Genomic DNA, 22783 nt, shown 5'->3' on the forward strand with positions numbered 1-22783 from the left:
CCATACGGGGAACTTTATTATAAGTGAAAGTAAGGAGAAAGTGAGGTGAAAATAAAGTTAAAGCAAAGTGAGGCTTAAGCAGAGAGCACTCTCAAGAGGGGGAGTGGGCCATCTCTGAGCAGAGGATCACCAAGGGGATAGTGCTGTCTCCAAATTTATTACTGTTTGATGTTTACCATGAGAACTGGGGACCACCTACTGTATACTTTGCCAATCAGCTGTTCAACTCCTCCTTCACATTGAGTGTTTTAGACCTTAATGGGTCCTTTCTGGAACAGTCATGGTGGCCATCCTATTTAGGGGGACTTCATCTATAAGTCAATCCCATGTCAATGTGGACACTGAGGTCAGTAAGTGGTTAGAAGTTGCCTTAGGGTGCCTGAGCTACTAAAGGAATCTTCCTTCCCAGACTATTGGAGACACTTATTGCATAATTCCCAACTTCACATCAACCTCAGCAGACCCTATCAAGAATTACTCCGATTAATCCTTTTCTCTTAATGTGTTTTCCCATTAGCTCCTTTACTTCTATTTATTTATTTATTTTTCTAAATCAACTACCACCCTTTGCTTCCTCGCCTACTTTGGAAGTAGTTTGAAGAAGTTCCAAAGTAACTTAAAGAACAATTGTGACCTTGCCTGCATTTCACTGTTCATTGCTAGCTATTATTTAACAGAGTTACCTTTTGTTTGTGATGGAGCCTTGCTCAAACATGGAGCTAGACACCTAGGTTGGAGTCCAGGCCCTGCTGGTCACGAGACATGAAACTAGAACAGGTTATCTAGTGAGTTTTCAGCCAGAGGCCTCACAGGGTGCCTTGGACATCACAAGTGGAGGATCTTGGACCTAAACATCTATGGGGCCAGGCAGGAGCTTAAATAAGTGAAAAGGATAGAATGGGAACTGGGGCTCATGGGGGACATAGGCCCTCTCCAAATGTCCTGGGTCAGAATGCACAGAGGGTGGACAGAACTTCTGAATTTTTTTTTTAAAAGAAATGTTGGAAATTCAGATTTTTGTGTGTGGTCTTCTAGGTTTTAAATGTTTGCTCAAGTTAACAAAACAAATATGAAACCCAACGATGGCAGCAGCCAAAACTCTATGGGGGCGGGCGAAAGAGTTCCTGACTCAGTTGAGTATGTCAAGTATCCCTTCCTGGGCTGGGAAGCTGCCGGACCTCTGCTCCCTGGAAAAACATTCCTCCTGGCAGGGAGGTTAGAGGAGGCTGTCTCTGGAGCCAACAGAACCCTATCAGGATGAAGCAGGTACGGTTTCTCTCAATAGACAAAAGTCTTCTAAACAGAGCCAGAGAGCAAGAGAAACTAGAGATTGGCTTAAAGGCTCACCTAGTTCTAAAATAAATCAGTATTAGAAGGATGTAGGCTGTCACTCATACAGGCCCTGGACCAAAGCTGACTGGAGTGGTGGCTGAGAAAGATTCCAAGTTCAACACCAGTCTGGGCAACTTCGCTAGAACTTGTCTCAAAATGAAAACAAAAAGGGGGCCGAGGCTGTAGCTCAGTGGTAGAGTGCTTGAGTAGCTTGCTTGACTGCTTATGTTCTATCTCCAGTGATGCAAACAGCAAAATCCCTCAGCTGACTGAGAACAGCCTATTTTTAGAAGATTGCTGCCATCTAGTGGATTCTTTGGCAAGGGACATGTATTGGGAATAGCCTGCTGGATTTCACACTGTTGCTGTTGGCATTTCCAGTTCCACAAGTACTTTATTGAGAGGTGAAGGGGAGGATGGGAATGGCCCAGTCCTCATCCTCCAGGAGCTCACAGAAAACCAGAGTCCTGAAGGGACTTTTGAGTTCATTTGCAAATCCCAAACTTCAGAATTTGTTTAGAGGAATTGTGGTGTGGAATTGTTGAGGATAATTCATTAAAAATAAGCTGATTGACTGGGAAATGCAAAACTACACTAGGATTTCATCTCACTCCAGTCAGAATGGCAGTGTTCAAGAATACAAACAACAATAGATGCTGGCAACGTTGTGGGGAGAAAGGAATGCCTGTACATTGTTGGGACTGCAGACTAGTAAGTACAACCACTCTGGAAAGCAGTATGGAGAGTCCTCAAAACACTAGGGATGGAACCACCATTTGATATTTTCCAGCTACCCCACTCCTTGGTATTTTCCCCAAAGATCTAAAATTGGCATTCTACAGTGATACAGCGACCTCAGTGTTTACAGCAGCACAATTCACAATAGCTAACTTACAGAATCAACCAAATGCCTGTCAATAGATGAATGGATTAAGAAATTGTGATGTATATATAATATATATATGTGTGTTTTTATAAGTATATATATACATATATTCATATGTGTATATGTGTGTGTGTGTGTGTGTGTGTGTGTGTATATATATATATAATGAGTATGGCATTTGCTGGTAAATTAATGGGAAATGGAGAATATCATGCTACATGAAATCAGCCAAACTCAGAAACTCAAAGGGTGAATATTTTCTCCTATATGCAGAAGCTAGAGTAAAATAAAGGAAAGGAGAGAGAAGGATAAGATTACATAAAGAACCAATCAAATATAAATCAAGATGAGTGAAAGAAAGTCTATTAGAACAGAGGAAGAAGAATGGGGGAGGGGAGGGAGGACAGGAGAGAAAAGGGGGGGGATCATGAACTGAAATCAATTTTCATGCATGTATGAGTTTGTCAGAATGAGCCCAATTAGTATGTAAAACTATAAAGCTCTAATAAAAAAGATTGAGCATTTTTTTCAATTGAAATGTTCCTTCCACACCTTTCCTTAGACATTAGATACCTGCTGCTGTTCACTCCAGTGAGTGCTTATAAAATGAGCCATTAATGGACGACTATTGGAAACAAACCCCAGGGGTAGTGACAAACGCTTGTGCTTAGATGGACGACTCTTCTTCCATGGCTGTGTATGAGCTTAGCCGCGAGTTCCTATGGTGCTCTATACTGGGTACACTTACTGTTACGGACCAAGTTAGACTATATGCCACGGAGACTCGTGGGCCAGGTCAGCCTGGAGGATGGACTGAAACCGGTTCTTTTCTCAGAGAACACCAAAGCGAGGCTGTGACTTCCTGGGGCGTCTCCCAGGCAGGCATAGGACATGGGCTCAGCCACTTACCTGCCTGGAGCACTCAGCTCAGGGGCTGTTTGTGGAATTTCTGGGGTAAATGTGGCCTTCTCTGAACACACACATCTTTTAAGAACCAATCCAAATAGGAGGCAAACAATCCAGGTTCATTTGTTGTGGCTCAAGAAGTAGAACTGAGTTCCAGCTTTCTTGGTGTGAACTGGGAGGTAAAATGAAGGGTGTTTGTCTTATTTTAACTTCTGCCATTTATGTCATTTCATCACCCACTCTTCTGGGAGCCCATGTTCTACTGAACCAGTTCCAGATACCCACAGCTTAGTACTTTCTTGATTTTTGTGCTAATCCTTTTCTTCTTACAACACACGTACAGGAGTTTTGTTGTTGTTTGTTTTTTGGTACTGAGGATGGAACCCAGGGATACTTTACCACTGAGCTACATCCCCAGCCCTTTTTATTTTTTGAGACAAGGTCTTGCTAAGTTGCCGAGGCTGGCTTTTAACTTGCAATCCTCCTGCCTCAGTCTCAGGAGTAGCTGGGATTATTCCTTGAGTGCTCAGCTGTGCAGGAATTTTATTTGAGAATGATACACATGCTTTGCAGGTTCTTTATTTCTACATGTGGGTCTGGGACTGTCTGCTTCTGCCTCTGGTGACTGGAGATTGGATGGACAGTATCACTGGAAACACCTGTTGGAGTTGGGGTATGGGGTCTGTAGGTGGCTCTGGCTCTCCCTGAGGCCCATTTCCCTACCTGGAGTGCAGGCCTTTGGTGCTGTTTCTCATGCCTTCTTGTACAGGATTTTCTTTTATCTGTTCTTTTCTCTTAAGCTGAACAGAGTTCAGCCCCTTGCTCTCTGTGAAACAAGAGTTTGGGATGAAACTAGATTTTCCGCTTCTGGTGGTGAGTGGGGTCTGTGTCAGTTGCAGGCCTCTGCAGCTGAGAAAGTCTGTTTTAATGTTAGCAGTTAATCACAGCAGGGGGTGCCTGCCAGCATCAGCTCTGAGGATCACAGCTGGTAAAGCTGGATTCTTCTCTACTACTACTATCAAGCAGGTGTGTTGCAATTCTTTTTCTTTTTTAATAGACCTTTATTTTATTTATTTATAAGTGGTGCTGAGAATTGAACCCAGTGCTTCACACAAGCCAGGCAAGTGCACTACCACTGAGCCCCAGCCCCAGCCCCAGCCCCAGCCCCATGTTGCAGTTCTTAATGGTGGACCCTAGCAGCTCACCACTAATTTCTTTCTTGATTTTTGTCTCTTAAATTTAAAGAATGAAATCCATAGACAAGAAAGAGTGAGCATAAAAGAATAGGATTTATTCAAGTGAGAAGAAAAGAGACAGAATTCCCACAGTGCGATAAGGGACTCCATAGGGGTTGCCACTTAAATGTGCTTGTCTAGGGACTTATGTAGCTACTGGGTAGGGACATTGATCAATGTCTATGCTAATCAGGTCTTGGAAAAGTACCCAAGCTATTGGTCAAAATCTGTGCTAAATAGGTATTAGAAAAGTAGCAATGCTGTTGGTTTGGCCTATAACTTAATTGGCTATGCCATTTTAGCCCTTGAGTTTGAACTTTCTTGTTACCTCCATTGGGGTCTGCCTTCACTTCTGTTTTTACTGCTGCTCTGGGACAAAGATGTGGCTAGAATGTTCACAGGTTAAGCTCATGGAGTGGCCTTTACATTAAAAACAAAACAACAACAACAACAGAAAAACCCTTTAATTGGGACTGATTAACTATCCTATCTTATTCATCAATATGTCCCTCCTCCCCCATCCTCTTACCCAGGTGACCTCTGATGTCAGTACTTGGGGCTCCTTCCTCATCTCATACCTTCCTCTAGGAGCCCTAGCATGTGTATGGATTCAGAAGATGAAGCCTTGTCTTTGTGGTTACTTTGCTCTTTGCTTACAGGATGTTCCTGTGGTCCTCCACCATGGGGCTACTTTCTCAGGATGATAGTCTCAGGGTGGGCTTATAGACATGGCTACCAGGAGCCCTAGCCTCTGCTGGCATGTGGGCTAAGTGTCCAAGCCACAGTCACCCAAGGTGCATCATCAGAGGCTCCTGCCACCTTCTGCACAGGACTAGACAGACACAGCTACTCCAGACCCCCCACCCTCTGCTGCCCCAGCCTTGGGGAATTCCATTCTCTCCTTCCTCTGGCCTCTCTCCTCTGCCCCTTGAGCAACTCCAGTTTCATTCCTTGATGAGTCTGACTTTTCCAAATAATATCCCAGGTGGCTATTTTATTTTTTAGGTAGGGCCCAGATACCCAAACATGAGACTACACTTTAGACTGCCACCATGTGGGTTCACTCAGAATGTGGTAGGCTAGCACCTTGCGGTGGTGACCTCTCTCCTCTCTGATTTCTCTGTGCCCTAATCTCCCATTCAGGCAGGAAGTGGATGCTGAACTTCTCACTTCAGTGAGCCTATGGTGGTGTGAGTCAGAGCCAGCCTATGGACTGTTCTGGCGTTTGTGCACTAAGGCCACGCCCATCAGGGGAGGTTTGGGACTTGGGGGACTAAGTAAAAGAAGACTAGGAACAGGTAAAATCTCATGGCCAAAAGCAAGTGGGAGAATGAGGCTCCATTCCTCAGACTAGAGAAAGATTCTTCCTTTCTAAAAAAGGAAAGGGAGGCCTGCAGGAGCCCTTTGCAGCCCCACAGTTGAGGGTCACTACAGACGTGGCTGCCTAGGTTCAAAGGCCCTACTTTTAGTCTGTTCACCTCAGAGTATGGGGGTGAGTGCTAACCACAGTAATCTCAGGAGGAATCTATGAATATAGGTTCTCCTCTGAGTTAGTCAGCTGTCCTTTACATAACAAAACAACCGGAGATAATGTATTTAAAAAGAAAAAAGGTTTATTTTGGCTCATGGTTTCAGAGATTGCAGTCCATGATCAATTGACCCCATTGCTTTGGGCCTGTGGTGAGGCAGGCAGTAGAACATGGTGGATCATGTGGTGGAACTATTCATCTTTTTTTGCAAGATTGAACTTGGGGGCACTTGACCACTGCGCCACATCCCCAGCCCTATTTTGTATTTTATTTAGAGACAGGGTCTCACTGAGTTGCTTAGTGCCTGGCTGTTGCTGAGGCTGGCTTTGAATTTGCAATCCTCCTGCCTCAGTCTCCCCAGCCACTGGGATTTCAGGTGTGCACCACTGAGCTCAGCTCTGTCTCAAGTTCTAACATATAGAGGAGAGATGACTAAGACAGGATAAGGCAGTGCACCCAGCCGTGGGCTGATGCACATTTGATAACCAGCTCTGTGGAGCTCTGGTTTGTAGGGGTTGCTAATTTCTGTGGTGTAAATACTCCAAAAATGTCCGTTTTCAAACTATCTATAGTTAAACAACTAGCTCCCCAAATTCCAAAAAAGTTGAATAGTTAGTAATTGCTTCTATTTGTTCTGATTGTTTTGCATATATAAATCTTTCCCAACAATGCAGTAAGCTCCATAAGTGGTGGAATTATATTCTAGATCTCCTGTTGGGCTCATGGACCTAGCACGATTAGACAAAAAAGTAGTGATTAAGTTTGAGAGCCCATTTCCTGTGGACATACTGTACAGCCAAGCAGGGAGATTATATTGGGACAGGAGTGGGATGCCTCCTCTTTCCATCAGCCTCAGGGCACACAGGAGAATATGGGAGTCATTGAACACTTCTGATAAGGAACCAGGCTCACTGAAATCAGACCAGGATACTATATGAATTAAGCTCAGAATCCCAACCAGATCCAATCAACCAACATACTTTCCTCCTGAGTTAGTATATTTTTGTGTATAGAAATTGATGTGCTTCAGTGATCAGAATGAATATTCCTCAAGAAGATGATCTGGGGCTTAGCTTGTGGCTCTGTGATAGAGTGCTTGCCTAGCATGTGTGAGGCACTGGGTTCAATGCTCAGCATCACATATAAATAAGTAAATGAAATAAAGGTCCATCAACAACTAGTAAAAAAATATTTTTTAAAAAGAAGATCTGTAGCTAGGTGTGGTGGCACTGTAGCCAGGTGTGGTGGCACATGCCTGTAATCCCAGCCTCTCAGGAGGTTAAGACAGGAGGATGGCAAGTTCAAAGTCTAAGCAAATCAGTAAGACCCTGTCTCTAAATAAAATACAAAATAGGGCTGGGGGATGTGGCTCGGTGGTCAAGTGCCCCTTAGTTTAATTCCTGGTACCCCTCCCCACCCTCCGAGAGAGAGAGAGAGAGAGAGAGAGAGAGAGAGAGAGAGAGAGAGAGAGACTGACTGTCTAGTAAAGTGCCAAGAGGTCCAGTTCCAGGGAAAGGACATTAAAATATCTGTAAGTTATGGTATAGCCTACCTGTACCATATAGTGAGTGGAGAGCCAAGAGAGTCGGAGGGCTCTTGGAAGAACTAGGAGCTCAGGAAATGACCTTTCAATAAATATATACAGTGAGGAAAACAGGGAAGATGGAGAACAACCAAATGAATATACTTCTCTTCCCTGGGTTTTGGAATTGGGAAAGATTTGTAAATGTGGACATTTCAGCCATAGACTGAAAAGTAGCTGTGGCAGAATGTGACCTAGAGGTCACTGGTCCCAAGAGACTAGTCATCAGTGCTCACGACTGGTGGACAGGCATGAGTTCTCTTTACCCATTGGAGATGATGCAGGAGATCAGACGTTCTGAATTACAAGGCAACACACACAACTCAGCTTTATACTTAAGGAGGATGCCTGGAAGTTCTCCATGTCTCATATTGGGATGCTCCATTGTATTTTCTGACTACCAAAATCACGGTAAAATGTGGTAAGAGTGTTTAATCCTTTATTTATGGTTTAAGTTATTTGGGGAATTCTGGAATAAAAGAATATATTACTACATAGCAATATTCTTTGGAACTAAATTTCTAGGGCATTTATAAAATTTTCCTGGTTCCTTGATTTAAACTGGAAAGTAAGAAAGGTAGGTGTACAGATTAGGTAAATTTCTGCCTATACGTATAATTAATAGTACTAGCACAGAACATGGCTGTGAGCAGCTTTTTGAGTCTTAGGAGGGCTTATATGACCCATTCATGCACTATTGTCCTGATTACTTAGGAGGTATTCATTCAGCAAACATTTATTGGATATCTATTACACATCAGGTACTAGGGGGACAACGTAAGACATAATTATTTTCAATAAATTTACAGTCCACTAGGGGGAGCCAAATATACAAATAAGCGTAAGAATTGTATTAATGATAGAAGTCTGTGGAAGGTGTGCGTGAGGTGAGGGGAGAGGATCTGAAGGAATTGGGCAAATCTGTCCTAGGGCTGGTCATAAAAAATTTTAATTGGAAAGGTGCCCCTAGACAGGTATTTCTGGACCTCCCTACCTAGACTGAGGAGGCTGCTTAAGGTATACAAAGAACTGTTAGGTCTTTTGGGTGAAGCTGATTGGGGTGACCCAGATGAGACCCTTTGCCATGACCTTCTGATTCATGCACATGCTCAGTTTCACAGACTACGGGGCCTGAGGAGAACATATCATCCTGCAAGATCAATGTGGAACCCTCAGAGAACACCATTTGCCATCAAACTGAGCCACATGTAAGCAATGCCTGAGTAGCATTGTTATTAGAAATGATGTCTTCTCCTTTATTTCTACATTCATATAAAAAGTTCTGATATATTTGGGCTGTAAAAGAAAGCCACAGTAAATACAAAGAAATTTATAGGAAATTAAAAAATATATAGTTTTAGCATTTGGAAAAGCAGTTACAGGTTGCTTCCTCTGTTTAATTATCCAAGCGATCAAAAATCTGGGTTTGAAACTCCTGGAAGTCCTCCGGGATGGTATCTGCAAAAACAATGGGTGAAGGATGGTTAATTTGGAGCCTTTCCACCTGGAATCCAGATCCGTTTTGCATGTCAGTCAGGACTCCTGTAGGGGGCGCTCTCAGCTTGCCCAAGAGGCCCCACAGACCCCGGCAGCCATTTTCTACTTCAGGCTGCTTTGCAAATTGTTGGCTGAAAGCCCAGTAACGCTCATTCATAGCCCTGAAGAAAATTAGCAGGCAGAGTGGCTTTTGAGTCTGTGATTATGTTTGAGCCATATGAAAATTAAGGCTGTCTGTAAATTGAATCTGAATTTCTCACTGAACCCCAAACCTAAACCATGCCGTTAAATTAGATGGATCTCAATTTTCAAATTTATAAAATCGGAAAAATGAGATCCACTTCTGACTTCTGTTACACAGGGGCTATCAGATTTTAATGAGCATGTAGCATGAGCTTTGGGCTTTAGAGAAGAAAGTATGCTATAAAAATATGGTGGCACTGTCTGATTAATTCTAGTAATAACATTGTGCAGTAGCAGAATGTACGTTACCATTGCAGCGATACTTGAGGTTGGACCAGATGATGTTTTCTTGAGAGAAGCAAAAAACTCCAAGTCGGCCCCCACGCATGGTAGTGTCTATGGTGACCCCAGAATCAGCCACCAACTCTGAGCCTTCATAAAATCGCACCCTGCAGACAACGCAGGCAGAACAGGTCTCCATGAAGCCCAAGGCAGGGTGAAGTGCCCATGAGGAGCTTATTCATACACCTGCCTTTATTCTCTTTGACACTCATTTCCCGCTGACCTGGACTGTGCTGTAGCTGGTCTCCTTTCCCTATTAGACTGGAAGCTCCTTGAGGGCAGGACCTGTGTATCTATGTCTTCCCAGCCAGCAGCAGGGAGATTGTACAGGGACAATTTTCAATGGTCTTTCAAAAAACCCAATACAATGCTGGGACACAGTAAATTTGATAGGTATTTGATGATAAGTTAAAAAGATATAGCCTGACATCCTGGGAGAAAGGCCCTGTGGCTACATCTTATGAGTGACCTTGTTTGGACAGATGCTTAGAACTTCTGCTCTTCCTCAGTTCTACTGGATATCACGCACAGACTCCCAGAGCCACAATTCACAATAGGCGACAGCATTCTCTACTTAGAAGTTCAGAAACCTGCAGGGCATTTTTGGTTGTTATGGTGGCATTGAGTGGCAGAAGTTAGGGACACTGGATGGCTTAAAATGCCTGGAGAGACTAGTCAAAATTGGTCCTGATCCTGTGTGCTTTTAGAGTGTTTCTCCAGACACACAGAAGGATAACGGCCTGTTTGTAACAACTGGGGCCTAGAACTTAATTCCCTTTTACTTGTCTACATCACGTATATTTTAGACAGATTTTAATGTTAGCTGAAGTCTCCAGGGTAAATTGGGAAACTACTAAGTACTTTGTTTTGGTTGAAAATTGAGTTTTACCATTTTACAACTTCACATCACCTTTGGCAATACCATTGTAATATAATTTGTCACTGAACCATCAGTCTGTATTAAAATGTCAGTTTCACAGTGATTCTAGGTATGGATGCTACTCTCTATTTCATTTTGTCTTCTGGTATGATTGTGCCCAAGCATTTACATTATTTTGTTGTATATTACTTTATTAATTATTAATAAAGTAATATACAACAAAATTGTATATTAATTTATTAATTATTTCTCTATTGTTAGAGCTCAGATTGACTTTCATAAAATAATATGTGTAGGTAGGTTATATTTCCTATGATTTCATTTTGGGATAGAAGAAGGGGTATTTCAACATATTTGTCTTAAAAAAAGGATGTTGGTCTTAACAAGGCTGAGAACATGAAAGGCTGTGCGCTTCCTTATTGTGAGGCAAACAGAGCCCATTAGACATAATATCATAGAGGAGAACACAATGAATTAGTCCAGATAAGCTTCTTTTTCCTTCTAAGTTGCTTTCCTGACCTGTTTAGGAGAATGCAATCTATACTAGTTCCTAAAGGTACTATGTAAGCTGACATGGGTGTTGATCTGCAAGTATGAAAACTAAAATAAGTATATTGTCTAGATTTCAAAGATGTAGGCCATTGTAACTCCTGAGACTAGTTAAAAAAAAAAAAAAAAAAAACAGTCCTATAAAGAAATAGGGCATACCCATTACACAGTTCCAAAGCCACTTTCATGTTTTGGGGGATTTGTTACAGCAGTACCCTACTTGTTATGATTTAGATATTAAATATTAGATATGAGGTATCCCCCAAAAGCTCATTGTGAAACAATGAAAAATCTTCAGAAGTAAAATGACTAGATTATGTGAGGTTTAACCTAATCAATGGATTAATCCATTGATATGGATTAACTAGGTGATAACTGTAGGCAGGTGGGGGTGTGGCCACAGGTGAGACACTGGGGTTGTGTCATTGGGGATTATATTTTGTCCCTGGTGAGAAGAGCTCTATTTCCTGGCTATCATGTCTTCTATCCTCAGGTATCTTTTTCTGATCACATCCAAGAAAAGTCTCTTCAACGATCTGTATAATTGAGTCTGACCACTAGAATTATCCAGGTTAATCTCTACATTCCAAGTTCCACATCATATTTGCAGAGTTTATTTTGCAATCTAAGGCACAGTATGAAGAGAGTATAAGGATTAGAATTTATATACCCTTTGGGGTCTTTATTCTGCCTGTCACTAGATAGATTACTCGCTTTACTCACTTTCCTAACTGATCTTTCTACATCTATCATTTATGAATCTAAACATTAAAAAAAATCACATAAATGGCTTAGAATAAAAGAAACAAAGGAGACAATAGAGCTATGACAACTATTGGAATGCATACTAATATTACATCTTAGGCCACAAACATACAAAAATCATATAGAATATTAACAAGATGATTGATGGTATTTGAATTTATGTTGCTGATTATATAATCGTGTTGTATCATTAGTATATTTTCTGATTTGATAAGCATATTATGGTTTTCACTTGTACTTAGGAAATATGTTCTAAAATATTTAAAAATAAAAAGATGCCTTAAAAAAATAAAAGCAGATCACACTGCTTACATGATGAACGGTTTGTACCATACATGGTACATACCAGGTGTCACGCTAGGCACTGGGGAGACAGAGATCAAAAGACACAGGTGCTGTCCTCCTGGAGTTTACAGTCCAGCAGTGAAGACAGACCATGAGGGACTCTCTGCATTCTAAGTGATCACACAGGCCCAGAGGAGTCTCAGGGCACAGCGTGTGCAGGCGTCTCAGCCACACGTCCTTCCCTCCACCCATCAGCAGATCCACTCTCAGGCTTTGCTAAGGGCACAGCAGAAGGGCACCACCATCCATTTGCATGGGTCCCCCAATGCCTCCCCCAGAAGCTCCTGCTATGTGTCAGTCTGAGCCTATGTGTCTTCCTCCCACCTCTCTTCTGGGTGTCCTGGTCTGAAGTCGTGGAAATCCTGGCAAATCCTCGAGGATGATCCCAGATCAGGACCACTTGGGGAAGCAAAGGCTCTGGGGTGCAGAATGGAGTATACCAGGGTAGGAGAAGGGGCCCTCACCTACCTGATGTACCCCACCTGGGGCCTGTGCTGAAGGAACCAGCGATAGGACACCTTGTCCTTCCAGCCCACGTTCCTGGAGTCCTTCCACAGCAGCCTGACCTGGTCACTGGTGTCCCCTGTGTGCCACAGGGAGTTTCGGAGATGTTCCCCTGGGCCCGTCTTAGACTTTACAGCCTGGACAAGGACAGGAGGAGGGTGTTAGAAGAGGACACACAGACCATCTTTCCTGTCTAGACCTGAGGTGATGACATGGTATTGAATTCTGGTTACAGTCAGATGGTCTTGGACTTGTACAAAAACAGATACTTAAGTGTTCTTTCTTCTGAGGTGACCCCAGCCCCTTGGTACTAAGCAGGGAACAATACTGTACTGCTCATTCCACACTTTTTCTATGATAAGTCCATTGCTTTCCCACATTGGCCCCATGAGGGCTCCCCCCAAATGTCTGGAGATAGCCCACCAGACCTTCTGTACACAGCTGGCCCTACTGACCAAACACCTTAGCCGGTTTCCAACACAGGATGCCTGAAGATGCACTCCAGACCTTCCCAATCTCTCTGACCCCACGTAGGCTCATGTTCCCATGACGGTCACCCAGAGATCTGAATGCAGTTGGCATACAGGCAGGAAGGGAGTCTCTGGGTCAGCTCTCATCCTGACTATGTCATTGTCATCAAAGTATCCATTTCTAAGATTATCTACATGCCGTTTGGGAGAACTTGGGATTTAAAGGGAGGGCAAAGGGCCCAGAAGAAGGGGAGATGAAAGGCTTTGACCACCATTACCTTGAGCTGGATGCCAGGTTCCGCAACAGCTCGGAAGGGCGTGGCTTGCCAGTATGTCTGCTCTGTCTGTTTCCACATGACCACGTAGAAGCTGGAGCTATCTTGGTAACCAAAGATAAAGCCTGCATAGTCATCATCGGTCTGGGTGTTTACATGGAAGGTCCCTTCGAAGTCAACTCCGTTGAAAGCTGTGTACCCTGTAGAGATCGGATGTGATTAGACAAACAGATACATTGCCAGCTGGCAGAATTCTACAGGAGAGCAAATTGAGGCCCCAGACATACCCACTGCCAGCCCAGGATCACTGTTCATGGTCTGCACAATCTCCATGCCCTGTAGAAAGAGTTGAGGAAGTTCAGAGCGATCTCAAAGTGGACCAAATAAACCTGGGGGCCCAGATCCTTGGGTGCCATGAGTGGCAGGCTGGTGATGTGTGACTTCCATTAAAGGTTTTAAATAGAAATTTAAATTTAAATAGAAATAATTTTTCTAAGATTGTCACTTAAGCAGACTCCCCTTAATTGGGGAACATATATTTCTAATATGGTTTGCTCTGTGACTCTGAAATGTCTACTAAATCTCTGTGTGTCTTCCTTTTTCAGCTATGCAACGAGGAGAACAGTAGGAGGCTGATTATTGGATCAGGAGCATGATTGGTCGAGTTCCAGTTCCAGCCATCTCAGCCACTCACTGCAGAGCTACCCTGAGCAGTCTTCAAGGCTTTAGAAGACTCAATTTTATCATCTATAAAATGGGCACGATGAAAGGACTTTGTCTCAGGACTATGAGGAGGAACACGTGAACAGCTTCCTGTTCTTAATCAGCACCTCTAAATGTCACCTGCCACTATTAAAAGAGACAAAGCTGAGCTCTTGCCAACTCGGATACACTCACCTGGTTCAGGACCACCCAGTTGGGGTCGATCTGGGCATCCCCTTCAGGATCCAGAACCACGGTCTGGTAGGCTCTGAAGTCCGTCAGGGTGATTTCTGCATTCTCAGGGCAGACATCGATCCGATCGATGACCTGGTCCTGGTCAAAGTCAGTCTCACAGATGTCTCCCACCCCATCACCTGAGTGGGGTGAAGAAAGGGGACAGGAGCTCAACAACGCCCATACTTACCACCCTCAGCAGAGAAAGGGGCTGGACAGGGGACAGAAGACGAGCCCAAGATCTCACCTCCAGGGCTATGATTCACCAGTGTCAGGAGAGGAACCTTGGGGTTGGTCCTAGGCTTCAACCTGGACCCTACTGATGGGCAATCAGACCAGCCCTCAGGTGACACCCAGAGTTTCTTGTAAGGTCAATGTTAACAGTTGCCCTTCACTGTATCCCCAGGAAGTTTTTATGATATATGGCTGGGTTTACCAACTGGTGGCTCATAGCCTCATCTTATGTAAGCAAATGTCTACAACATTTTCTGGGTTATAATGTGCAAAAAGCAGGGAAATTACTGTCACCAGAATCTTATAAATTCTGGTTGGTCCCTCAGCTGAATTTGGCTACAAGTGAATTTCATTCAACTGAAATGACATTTGAATTTGCATAGCTGGGGATAAGGCCTCTAGTTACCTTAATCCCCACCGCTCCCTGTCAACTCCTATCTGACTTGGCGCACACATGTCAATGCCTGGCCCCTGCAGGTGTCTGAGTTTGTGAACCCAGCCCATCCTTTTCTGTTGTGCCCTTCTCTCTGGCTCCTTTTCTGGGTCCCCCAGTGACTGGAAGGAGGAAGGACAATGTAGCCACTCTCCCAGTCTCTGGAGGATGGAGCTGAGCACATGGCTGTGGCCCTGCTCTGTATGATTGCATCCTAGGGTGGCCCAGAAGCTGCAAAGTGATCAGCTCTGAGTTGGAGACCATTGTCTACCAGATGTCTACCATCCACACAGAGTGTGCAGAGGAGCTGGGTTTGACGCAGCCGTTACTGGGAGGCAAGAAAGCAGAGGATCTGAGTCCTCAGTGCTCTGAGAGGGGCAGTGTGCCTGGCCAGAGGGGGTCTCAGGCAACCTGGGCTGGGCCTGCTTACTGTTGCTATCCTCCTGGGCTGGGTTAGGGACCAGCCGGCAGTTGTCTGGTCCTGGGGGCATCAGGTCCGGGATGCCATCATTGTCATCGTCGTCATCACACTCATCCCCAATTCCATCCTTATCAGTGTCCAGCTGGGCACTGTTGATGACCGTGGGGCAGTTGTCTGTGCTGTCCTGGTGGCCATCTCCATCACTGTGGAGAAAGGATTTCAGTTCAGCAGGGGACAGGAAGGAGAGTCTGGGTTGGGGGATTTTAACAGCCTTGGGTTTTATCAAACCTGCTAGTTCGATTCCTTTGATGAGGCGGCCTTATGGGCTGCAGAGACAATTTTCCACTTCTTTAGCCTTTTAAAACAAGACAGCCATTTCCTACTGAAGATAAGAGTCTGTTTCTGTGATTTGTGACCAGAGGCTCCTCTCGGTGCCTGGGGACTGTTAGATGATCCCTGACTCTGAGGACATGTGAAGGGCACAGAATGAGAGGCTGTGGTGCCAGCCAGCTCCAGAGAGAGTCCTGGCCCAACCATCCTGACCAGCAGGAGACCTCGCACATGATACTCCACGTCTGTGGTTCCGTGTCCTCATCTGTAAGGTGGGGATGGTAACGGTCCCTACTTCCTAGGATTGTTATGAAGAGTACGTGAGTCAATGATCAGAATTTTGCACAATTCAATTTTAATATATGAGAAAGCACTTGCTAAGTGCCTGTGAAAGAATCCTACAGTGTGTTCTGTTTATTACCTTTTATAATCCCTGGCCGTGGACACAATGAGAATTCCGACCTGAATGCCATGGGGAGATTGGCAGAGAATACAGCTGCCCCTTCCCGAGAGGTGGGCCCAGGACTTCTCAGGGTTCTTACTCTCAGCCCACCACTTTTCTCTTTCCAGGCTGAATAGCCATGGGAGGATGAGTCTGCACTGTCTCCCAGAGGTTCCCCTGAGTCTCTTGACACCTCCCGTGGCTGCTTCAGATCAGAGCAGATTCTCCTTTTACCCTGTTCCTTTTGTGGCCTCCCATTGGCAAGGAACTACCCCTACATCACATGGGAGAGAAGCCAGGGACCAGTCATTCCAGATGGCTCCAGGGGCAACAGAAGTCAGTCCAACCTGGACAAACCGAAGACTGGCTCAACTGGTAGAATTCCTGTGCATGCTCTCGGGCTGCTTTTTTAAACATACCATTGAGCTATTCCCATTAGCAACAACTATTCTATAGAGCCCTGAACATTTGTATGCAAAAAAAACAAGCAGTTCCTGTCCTCTCCCTCAAGGTTCACATTTGTGGGAATTAAAATGTGGCAGAATGAGTCATTTGTTTTAGGCAAATTTCTAGAGGCTGGTGGAATAGCATATTTTAGAAATTAGATGGTAATCCGAGTACAGGATGACCTGTAACAGGGAACATTCTTGATATACATCATTTAGGGGGGCTGTCAGGTTGCCAGTCCCACCTTCCACTCTGAAACCAAGAGATTCTGATGTCAGACTCCCTTCCTGACTCGCCCCTCCCATACTGTGATACCAAGAGTAACAGCCACCATTTTCTACATATGGACTGAGAGCCAGTACTGGACTGGGAGTCTTACCTACCAGATCTTGAATTTTCACCATTACCTGTAACAATGTGATTAATTATTTATACTTTTCAGATAAAGAAATTGAGACCCCAAGAGACTGAAGAATATGTTCAAATCACTCAACTTTGCATGTGCTCAGCAATGAGGACACGGAAAATACTGAGGGAGCTGTCTTTGAGCAAGATGTGGATGGAGAACTGAGTCTGCAGCGCAATCTGTGATCCAGGTACTAGAGAGAAGCTGAGTCTCTTGCTGCTTTGCCTTATAGCATCCTTGCCCTCTTTACTCTGGTTCTGAGTGCCTCTCTATGAGTTCCCCAAGGAGTGCAGGGGTTAGAGCCTTGGATAGCAGGTATCTCCAGAGATGAGTGGCACATGGCTGTGTTTCTGATGCTCCTACATCTTTTTTTTTTTTTCCAATTGCAGTGCTGGGGATGGAACCTAGGCCCTTGAGCATGCTAAGCAAGGACTCTATCACAGCTACATCTCCAGCCAGCCCTGGTCTTAATGTGGGACTCCACTGTGTTGGGCTAGGAGGGTTGGCCAAATTTTCTTGCACAGAACAAATTTAACTCAAATAAGAGAAACTAAATGGAAAAATGTGAAATACAATGAAATAATAGTGACCCCTCAGCAAACTGACATCTATGTTGGGATGATGGTGGAGTTTTCCCGAATTGAAAGAATATAACCAGAATGTTAGATTTACAACAGAAATCATGCTAAGCACTTCTTATGAATTAACTTAATCTTCCCAAAAATCCTATGAGCTAGGTCTACTGTCATCCCCACTGTACAGAGGAGAAACTGAGGCACAGAGAGATTAGGTAACTAATTTAAGATTAACCAGATTATAAGAGAAAGAACGGTGACTCAGGTCTGGCTGTCACACTCTAGAACCTGTCTGTAGGGCATGGTACCACTGTGCCTCTCCTACCATAGAGCTTCCTTGCTGGAGTGTCCAGTGGCCTATTCTACCATTGCCATCTCCTACACAGAATTTCCAGAGAGGAATGGTGGCCCTGACTGGAGACAGAGCTGTCCCAACAGCAGCCCCAGAGAGATCCAGAATATATCTAGACATATCCCAAAGCCTGCTATCAACAAAGCTCCGAAAATTAAAACTCCAGATTTTTGCATCTGCCTCTCTGAAGTGGGACATAGGCCATACCTGTCCTGATTGGTGTCACAGGAGTCCCCAACCAAATCATTATCCACGTCAGACTGCAAAGAGAACAGAATGTGTTATTTATCCCTGGGCCTGCATGTACAGAATGTTCTAGAGAAGGCAGATCTCATCCATCATCACTGGATTTCAGGAATTATTTCTCTGGAGCTAAGACGGTACAAAACTGCAAAAGGACAACACCATATTGGTGTAGGCACAATGCTGAATTTTCAAAAAAGCCTTCTAAAATATCAAGCTGCATGGATGGGCTGCCTACACACCAGATGAGCTGATTGGGAAAGGGTGCCCGGCTAGTATGGTGGCAGGTGGAGATGCAGAGCTCTGGCATGAGTTGGAAGGGAGCCAGCCATAGGCATGAGGACAAAGCAAATTGACTTTGCTTTGCTTCCGTATTTTGGAATGGAGTCAAAATGGTGAGTCACCGAGGACAACAATGACTCCCCTCTTGAAGGGCTCCAGAAACAAATGACACATCATGCCCAATTATCCAGACAGGGAGGGGGTGTGTAAAGGGAAACTCGACACGTCACTGACTGAACTTAATCTGAAATGTCCATACATAGGCTGTGCAGGGATCTGGGGACTAAAGGGATACATGATTAGGCTCTCAATGGTTAACTTCCACGTTCCATTTTCCTTTTAGCAGAAAAAAGTTATTTGGGGCATCATTAAGCTCAAGTTACTAACATCAGCAGTGCTCTTCAGCTGTGAGACTTATCCCGAAGGCCTCAGAAGACCCCATCCAGACTCTTGTAGTGCTCGTGCCAACATCTTCAAGCCTAATATGTGTCATTTCTCCACCTGTCCTCTGTTACATAAGTGGCAACAGGTAGGAGCCGGCCAATGGGCTCTGCTGTGTTCCTCTGGACATTGGTCTAGGATGAGTCTTTGCCTAAGACAGTTCAGCCTACAGTTTGAATTACCCTGAAGCCTACTAACCTGGTTAGGGTTGCTGACATCAGGACAGCTATCACAAGTGTCCCCCACACCATCACCATCCTTGTCCCTCTGATCACGATTGGGAACTCTGGGGCAGTTGTCCAAAATGTTTTTTATTCCTGCAAGAAAAGAATGCTACCTTGGTTCAGGGGAACATGACAGAAGGGAATGTGACACACTGACTTCTAGGTGATATAGAGGTCAGGCCCATGGTCATTGTCACAGTCACTACCCTTTTCAGCAGTTATCTGAAGGTCCCATTTAAAATTTCATTTTAAATGCAATTTTAAATGGGACCTGCAGAATGTTTCCCCCACATGAGATGTGGTTTTGTAAAGTCATTTCAAAGGAAGGATTCTGGGAGACATAAAAAGGAATAGCTCTTAGAGGCATTTATCCACTGATTTGGGATTTGTCCTAAAGACGTGGGGGGCATGATGGCTGGTTGGGCTGACCCTGAGAGGGAGGACCTGATGGGTGTTCGAGTTATGACTTGGATGCAGGGTTCTGGACAGAAATGTGCTGGAGTCAGGCCCACTGAGTCCCTCTTGTGCCAATTTTGCATTGAATGACATCATATTGGTAGTTTAAAATCGATAATGGGAGAAGTAACATTGCAGAAATTGACGAATTGGGGCTTTCTTTTTTTTTTTTTTTTATTGAGCTGGTTTGCCAGTGCACCACTGGGTCAGGGGCATCAGCTGGGCTCATAGAAGATGAGGTCATGCTTTAGGGAGGTATAGATATTCTGTGTCTGTGTGTGTGCATGCATATATGTGTGTTTGGAGTGGGTGGTATTTCTAAAGGGTTTTCTCCCAGTGCTCTGTGTTTTGATATGTTTTCCAGAAACTACCAGATCCCACGCTATCCTTCAGTGCTCGTCATCTCTATGCCATGGGAGTCATACAGAATCAGATGACCTCCCTCAAGTCTCATGAAGTTCCACAGCTGACTAGGTCTAGGAGGGGCCTCTTACATGGACCTCACACAAAGTTCCTGTAGGGGGGTTCCCAGAGCTGTGCAGTATAGCCACCCTGCTTCCAGAGCCCGACCCAGAATAGGCAGGGGATGGCCATATTTCCCTGAGGGGCCTGGGTCTCAGAAGTGTGCCTCAGAGGGTCTCGTCTGTGAATCTGCTCAAAGCTCAATTCTCCATTTCCAGGTGGAGAAAGGTGGTGAGGAAAGTACAACTGGGGAAGGTGGATGCCCTACAGGACACAGCCCTGACATGACCCTGCTGGAAGGGGTTTTTATTAAGTTCCTAGCAATGACATAGAGTTCCAGAAACATCCACAGTTATTAAACAGGGGCATGGGTTGTGGAGTCTCCTAAAGAGACAAGCCAGCCCTGGGCCTCCAGGCTGCAGTGAACCATCAGCGTGGGAGGCCCTGAGTCAGCAATTCTATTCCTACTCTTGAGAGAGGACAAGGACAAAAGGACAAATGAATCCCAAATAAATGACAGAGCAAAGCAAACCCACCATCTCCATCCATGTCATCATCACAAGCGTCTCCTTTTCCGTCCCCGTCAGTATCTTTCTGGTCATTATTTAAGACTGTCCGGCAGTTGTCACAGGCATCCCCAAAGATATCTTTATCGCTGTTCCTTTGGTCCACATTGTGAGTCAAGACACAGTTATCCTAAAAGATGGGACGAGGGGACACTTACTCAGACTTTCACTAAATTCACTCCCCCCACTGGAAGGAGAGGTGGCCCAAGTCTATTAATTTTATTTTTTAAACATTTGCGAATCTTATGAAATAAAAAGTTGCAGTGCTGCTGGTCATGGTGGTGCATGCCTGTAATCCCAGTGGCTCAGGAGGCTGAGGCAGGAGGATCGCAAGTTCAAAGTCAGCCTCAGCAAAAGTGAAGCACTAAGCAACTCAGTGAGACCTTGTCTCTAAATAAAATGCAGGGATGTGGCTCAATGGTCAAGTGCCCCTGGGTTCAATCCCTAATACCAAAAAAAAAGTTTCAGTGCTATGGGGACAGAGTGGCAACTAATATTTGGGATGATCAATATAAATAGTTGATGGGGCTCTCTTCCATCATCCCTGGCATTTGGCATCATGTGGTAGTTCATGGGTCCTCCCCACAAAACTGGTACCTGTTCATTCAGGATCCCATCTCCATCAGCATCCTCATCACAAGCATCTCCAATGCCATCTCTGTCTGCATCTTCCTGGCCAGAGTTTGGCACATACTTGCAGTTGTCCTAAGGAGGAAACAGCTCAGAGTGACATCCTACTTGTCTTACATTGAAAACCAGCTATGATCTCAAGACCAAGTGTAGCTGACTTTATTGTTGGTGGCTGTTTTGCTTCATTTGAGATGCAACTACTTTAAAAATGCAATTTTAAATGGGACCTGCAGAATGTTTCCCCCACATAAGATGTGGTTTTGTAAAGTCAAAGTCTGTACTTTTGTGTGTGTGTGTGTGTGTGTGTGTGTGTTTCTCTTGCTTCTCCATCTTACCTTCTTGCAGTTCCTGGCAGAGCATGGCAGTTCTTCATCAGGGTAACTGTCGATGTCCACATCCTTTCCACAGACATAGCCATCACCAGCCCACCCGACTCCGCACTGTGAAAGGAAAGCCCATTGGAGGCCTGGGAAGCTGAGCCTGGCCAGGAGGCGGGAAGCCAATAGGGCCTCTGCTCCTGTATGAGCATCCCCAGGGGAAGGGCCTGAAGTCTAGCAGCTTTGATTAGATGAGATTTTAAAACTATTTAATTGCATTTGGATAGTCTAATGGTTCAAAATTCAAAAGACACAAAGGGAAATCGATGCTAAAAACTATCCTTCTGCTCCTGTTCCCATGGCTCAGGCAATCAAAGGAATCCATTCTTATGTTACACTGTCAGAGAATCTGTGTACAGACAAGCCAGTGTCTTTCTCTCATTTTGTCTTTTTGCAAAATTGTGTGTGTATCATTGTTTGTACATCTACACACACACACACACACACACACACACACACACACACACACCTGTTCTACACCTTGGCTTTTTAAAAAAAAAAAACAACTCCCCATTCTATCTTAGAGCTCTTTCCATAGTGTTCCATGTAGATTCATGCCATTCTTTTTGATGGCTGCAGACATATCACACCTATGATTGTCTGGATGCACCTCAATTAATTCAACTAGTTTTCCACTGGTGGGTATCAGGCTTCTAACGTCTCTCCTGTTGCTAACAATGCTGCCAAAAATTCTGGCCCATTAGTCATTTTGTGTGTGCATACTAGTTTCACAGCATGGAATTTCTGGTTTAAAGGGATCTGCATTTGTAATTTTGAATTATGGTCCCAACATTTTTCATGTGAATGTCCAAATTATTCTTCTCCTGAAAATAAATGATTGGGTGGAGTGGTTCCTGTGGCATTTTCCTTATCATTCTCGAATCACAGTCTTATCTCTGAATTTGTCTTCCGGATCAATTTCTACCAAAGGGGGAACCTTCCAAGGTACTTATCTCTTTTTACACCCCTTACTTTTAGCAGAAGGTTCCCACAGGCACAGTGCTGGGTCGATGTCTCTATCTGCCTGGAGATGTGTACCTGAGGATCCTGCTGCCACTAAGGGTGAGGGTAAGCCTTCACCTTCAGCAGAACGAGGGTGAGGTTAACAGCTGTTCTGTAGCCAACTCTTCAGGAACACATTCTCCTATCTTTACAATAATGTTGCAAGGTCGTCATTCTTTTTCCACAGAAGAGCCAGGTAGGCTCAGCCTAGCTCAGTGCCTTGCTCAGAGCTGGGAAATGTGAC

At 44.5% G+C, this 22783-nt stretch overlaps 1 protein-coding gene across 1 annotated transcript in view; it reads right to left on the reverse strand.

Annotated features, from left to right (window-relative positions):
• Positions 1-8846: 8846 nt before the first annotated feature.
• The window catches only part of Thbs4 (thrombospondin 4), a 53403-nt gene continuing 39466 nt past the window's right edge, over positions 8847-22783 (reverse strand). Inside the window, exons 11-22 of the mRNA XM_027927676.2 lie at positions 21496-21600; positions 21128-21235; positions 20501-20660; positions 19021-19139; positions 18064-18116; positions 15314-15507; positions 14178-14356; positions 13568-13616; positions 13284-13480; positions 12500-12672; positions 9460-9599; positions 8847-8928 (exon numbers count right to left, since the gene is read on the reverse strand). Coding sequence (XP_027783477.2) covers positions 8867-8928; positions 9460-9599; positions 12500-12672; positions 13284-13480; positions 13568-13616; positions 14178-14356; positions 15314-15507; positions 18064-18116; positions 19021-19139; positions 20501-20660; positions 21128-21235; positions 21496-21600 — 1539 coding nt within the window. The 3' untranslated portion in view covers positions 8847-8866. The remainder of the gene's footprint in view (positions 8929-9459; positions 9600-12499; positions 12673-13283; positions 13481-13567; positions 13617-14177; positions 14357-15313; positions 15508-18063; positions 18117-19020; positions 19140-20500; positions 20661-21127; positions 21236-21495; positions 21601-22783) is intronic.

Source organism: Marmota flaviventris, chromosome 5 (genome assembly GCF_047511675.1).
Source record: "Marmota flaviventris isolate mMarFla1 chromosome 5, mMarFla1.hap1, whole genome shotgun sequence".
In the NCBI taxonomy this organism is placed as follows: Eukaryota; Metazoa; Chordata; class Mammalia; order Rodentia; family Sciuridae; genus Marmota; species Marmota flaviventris.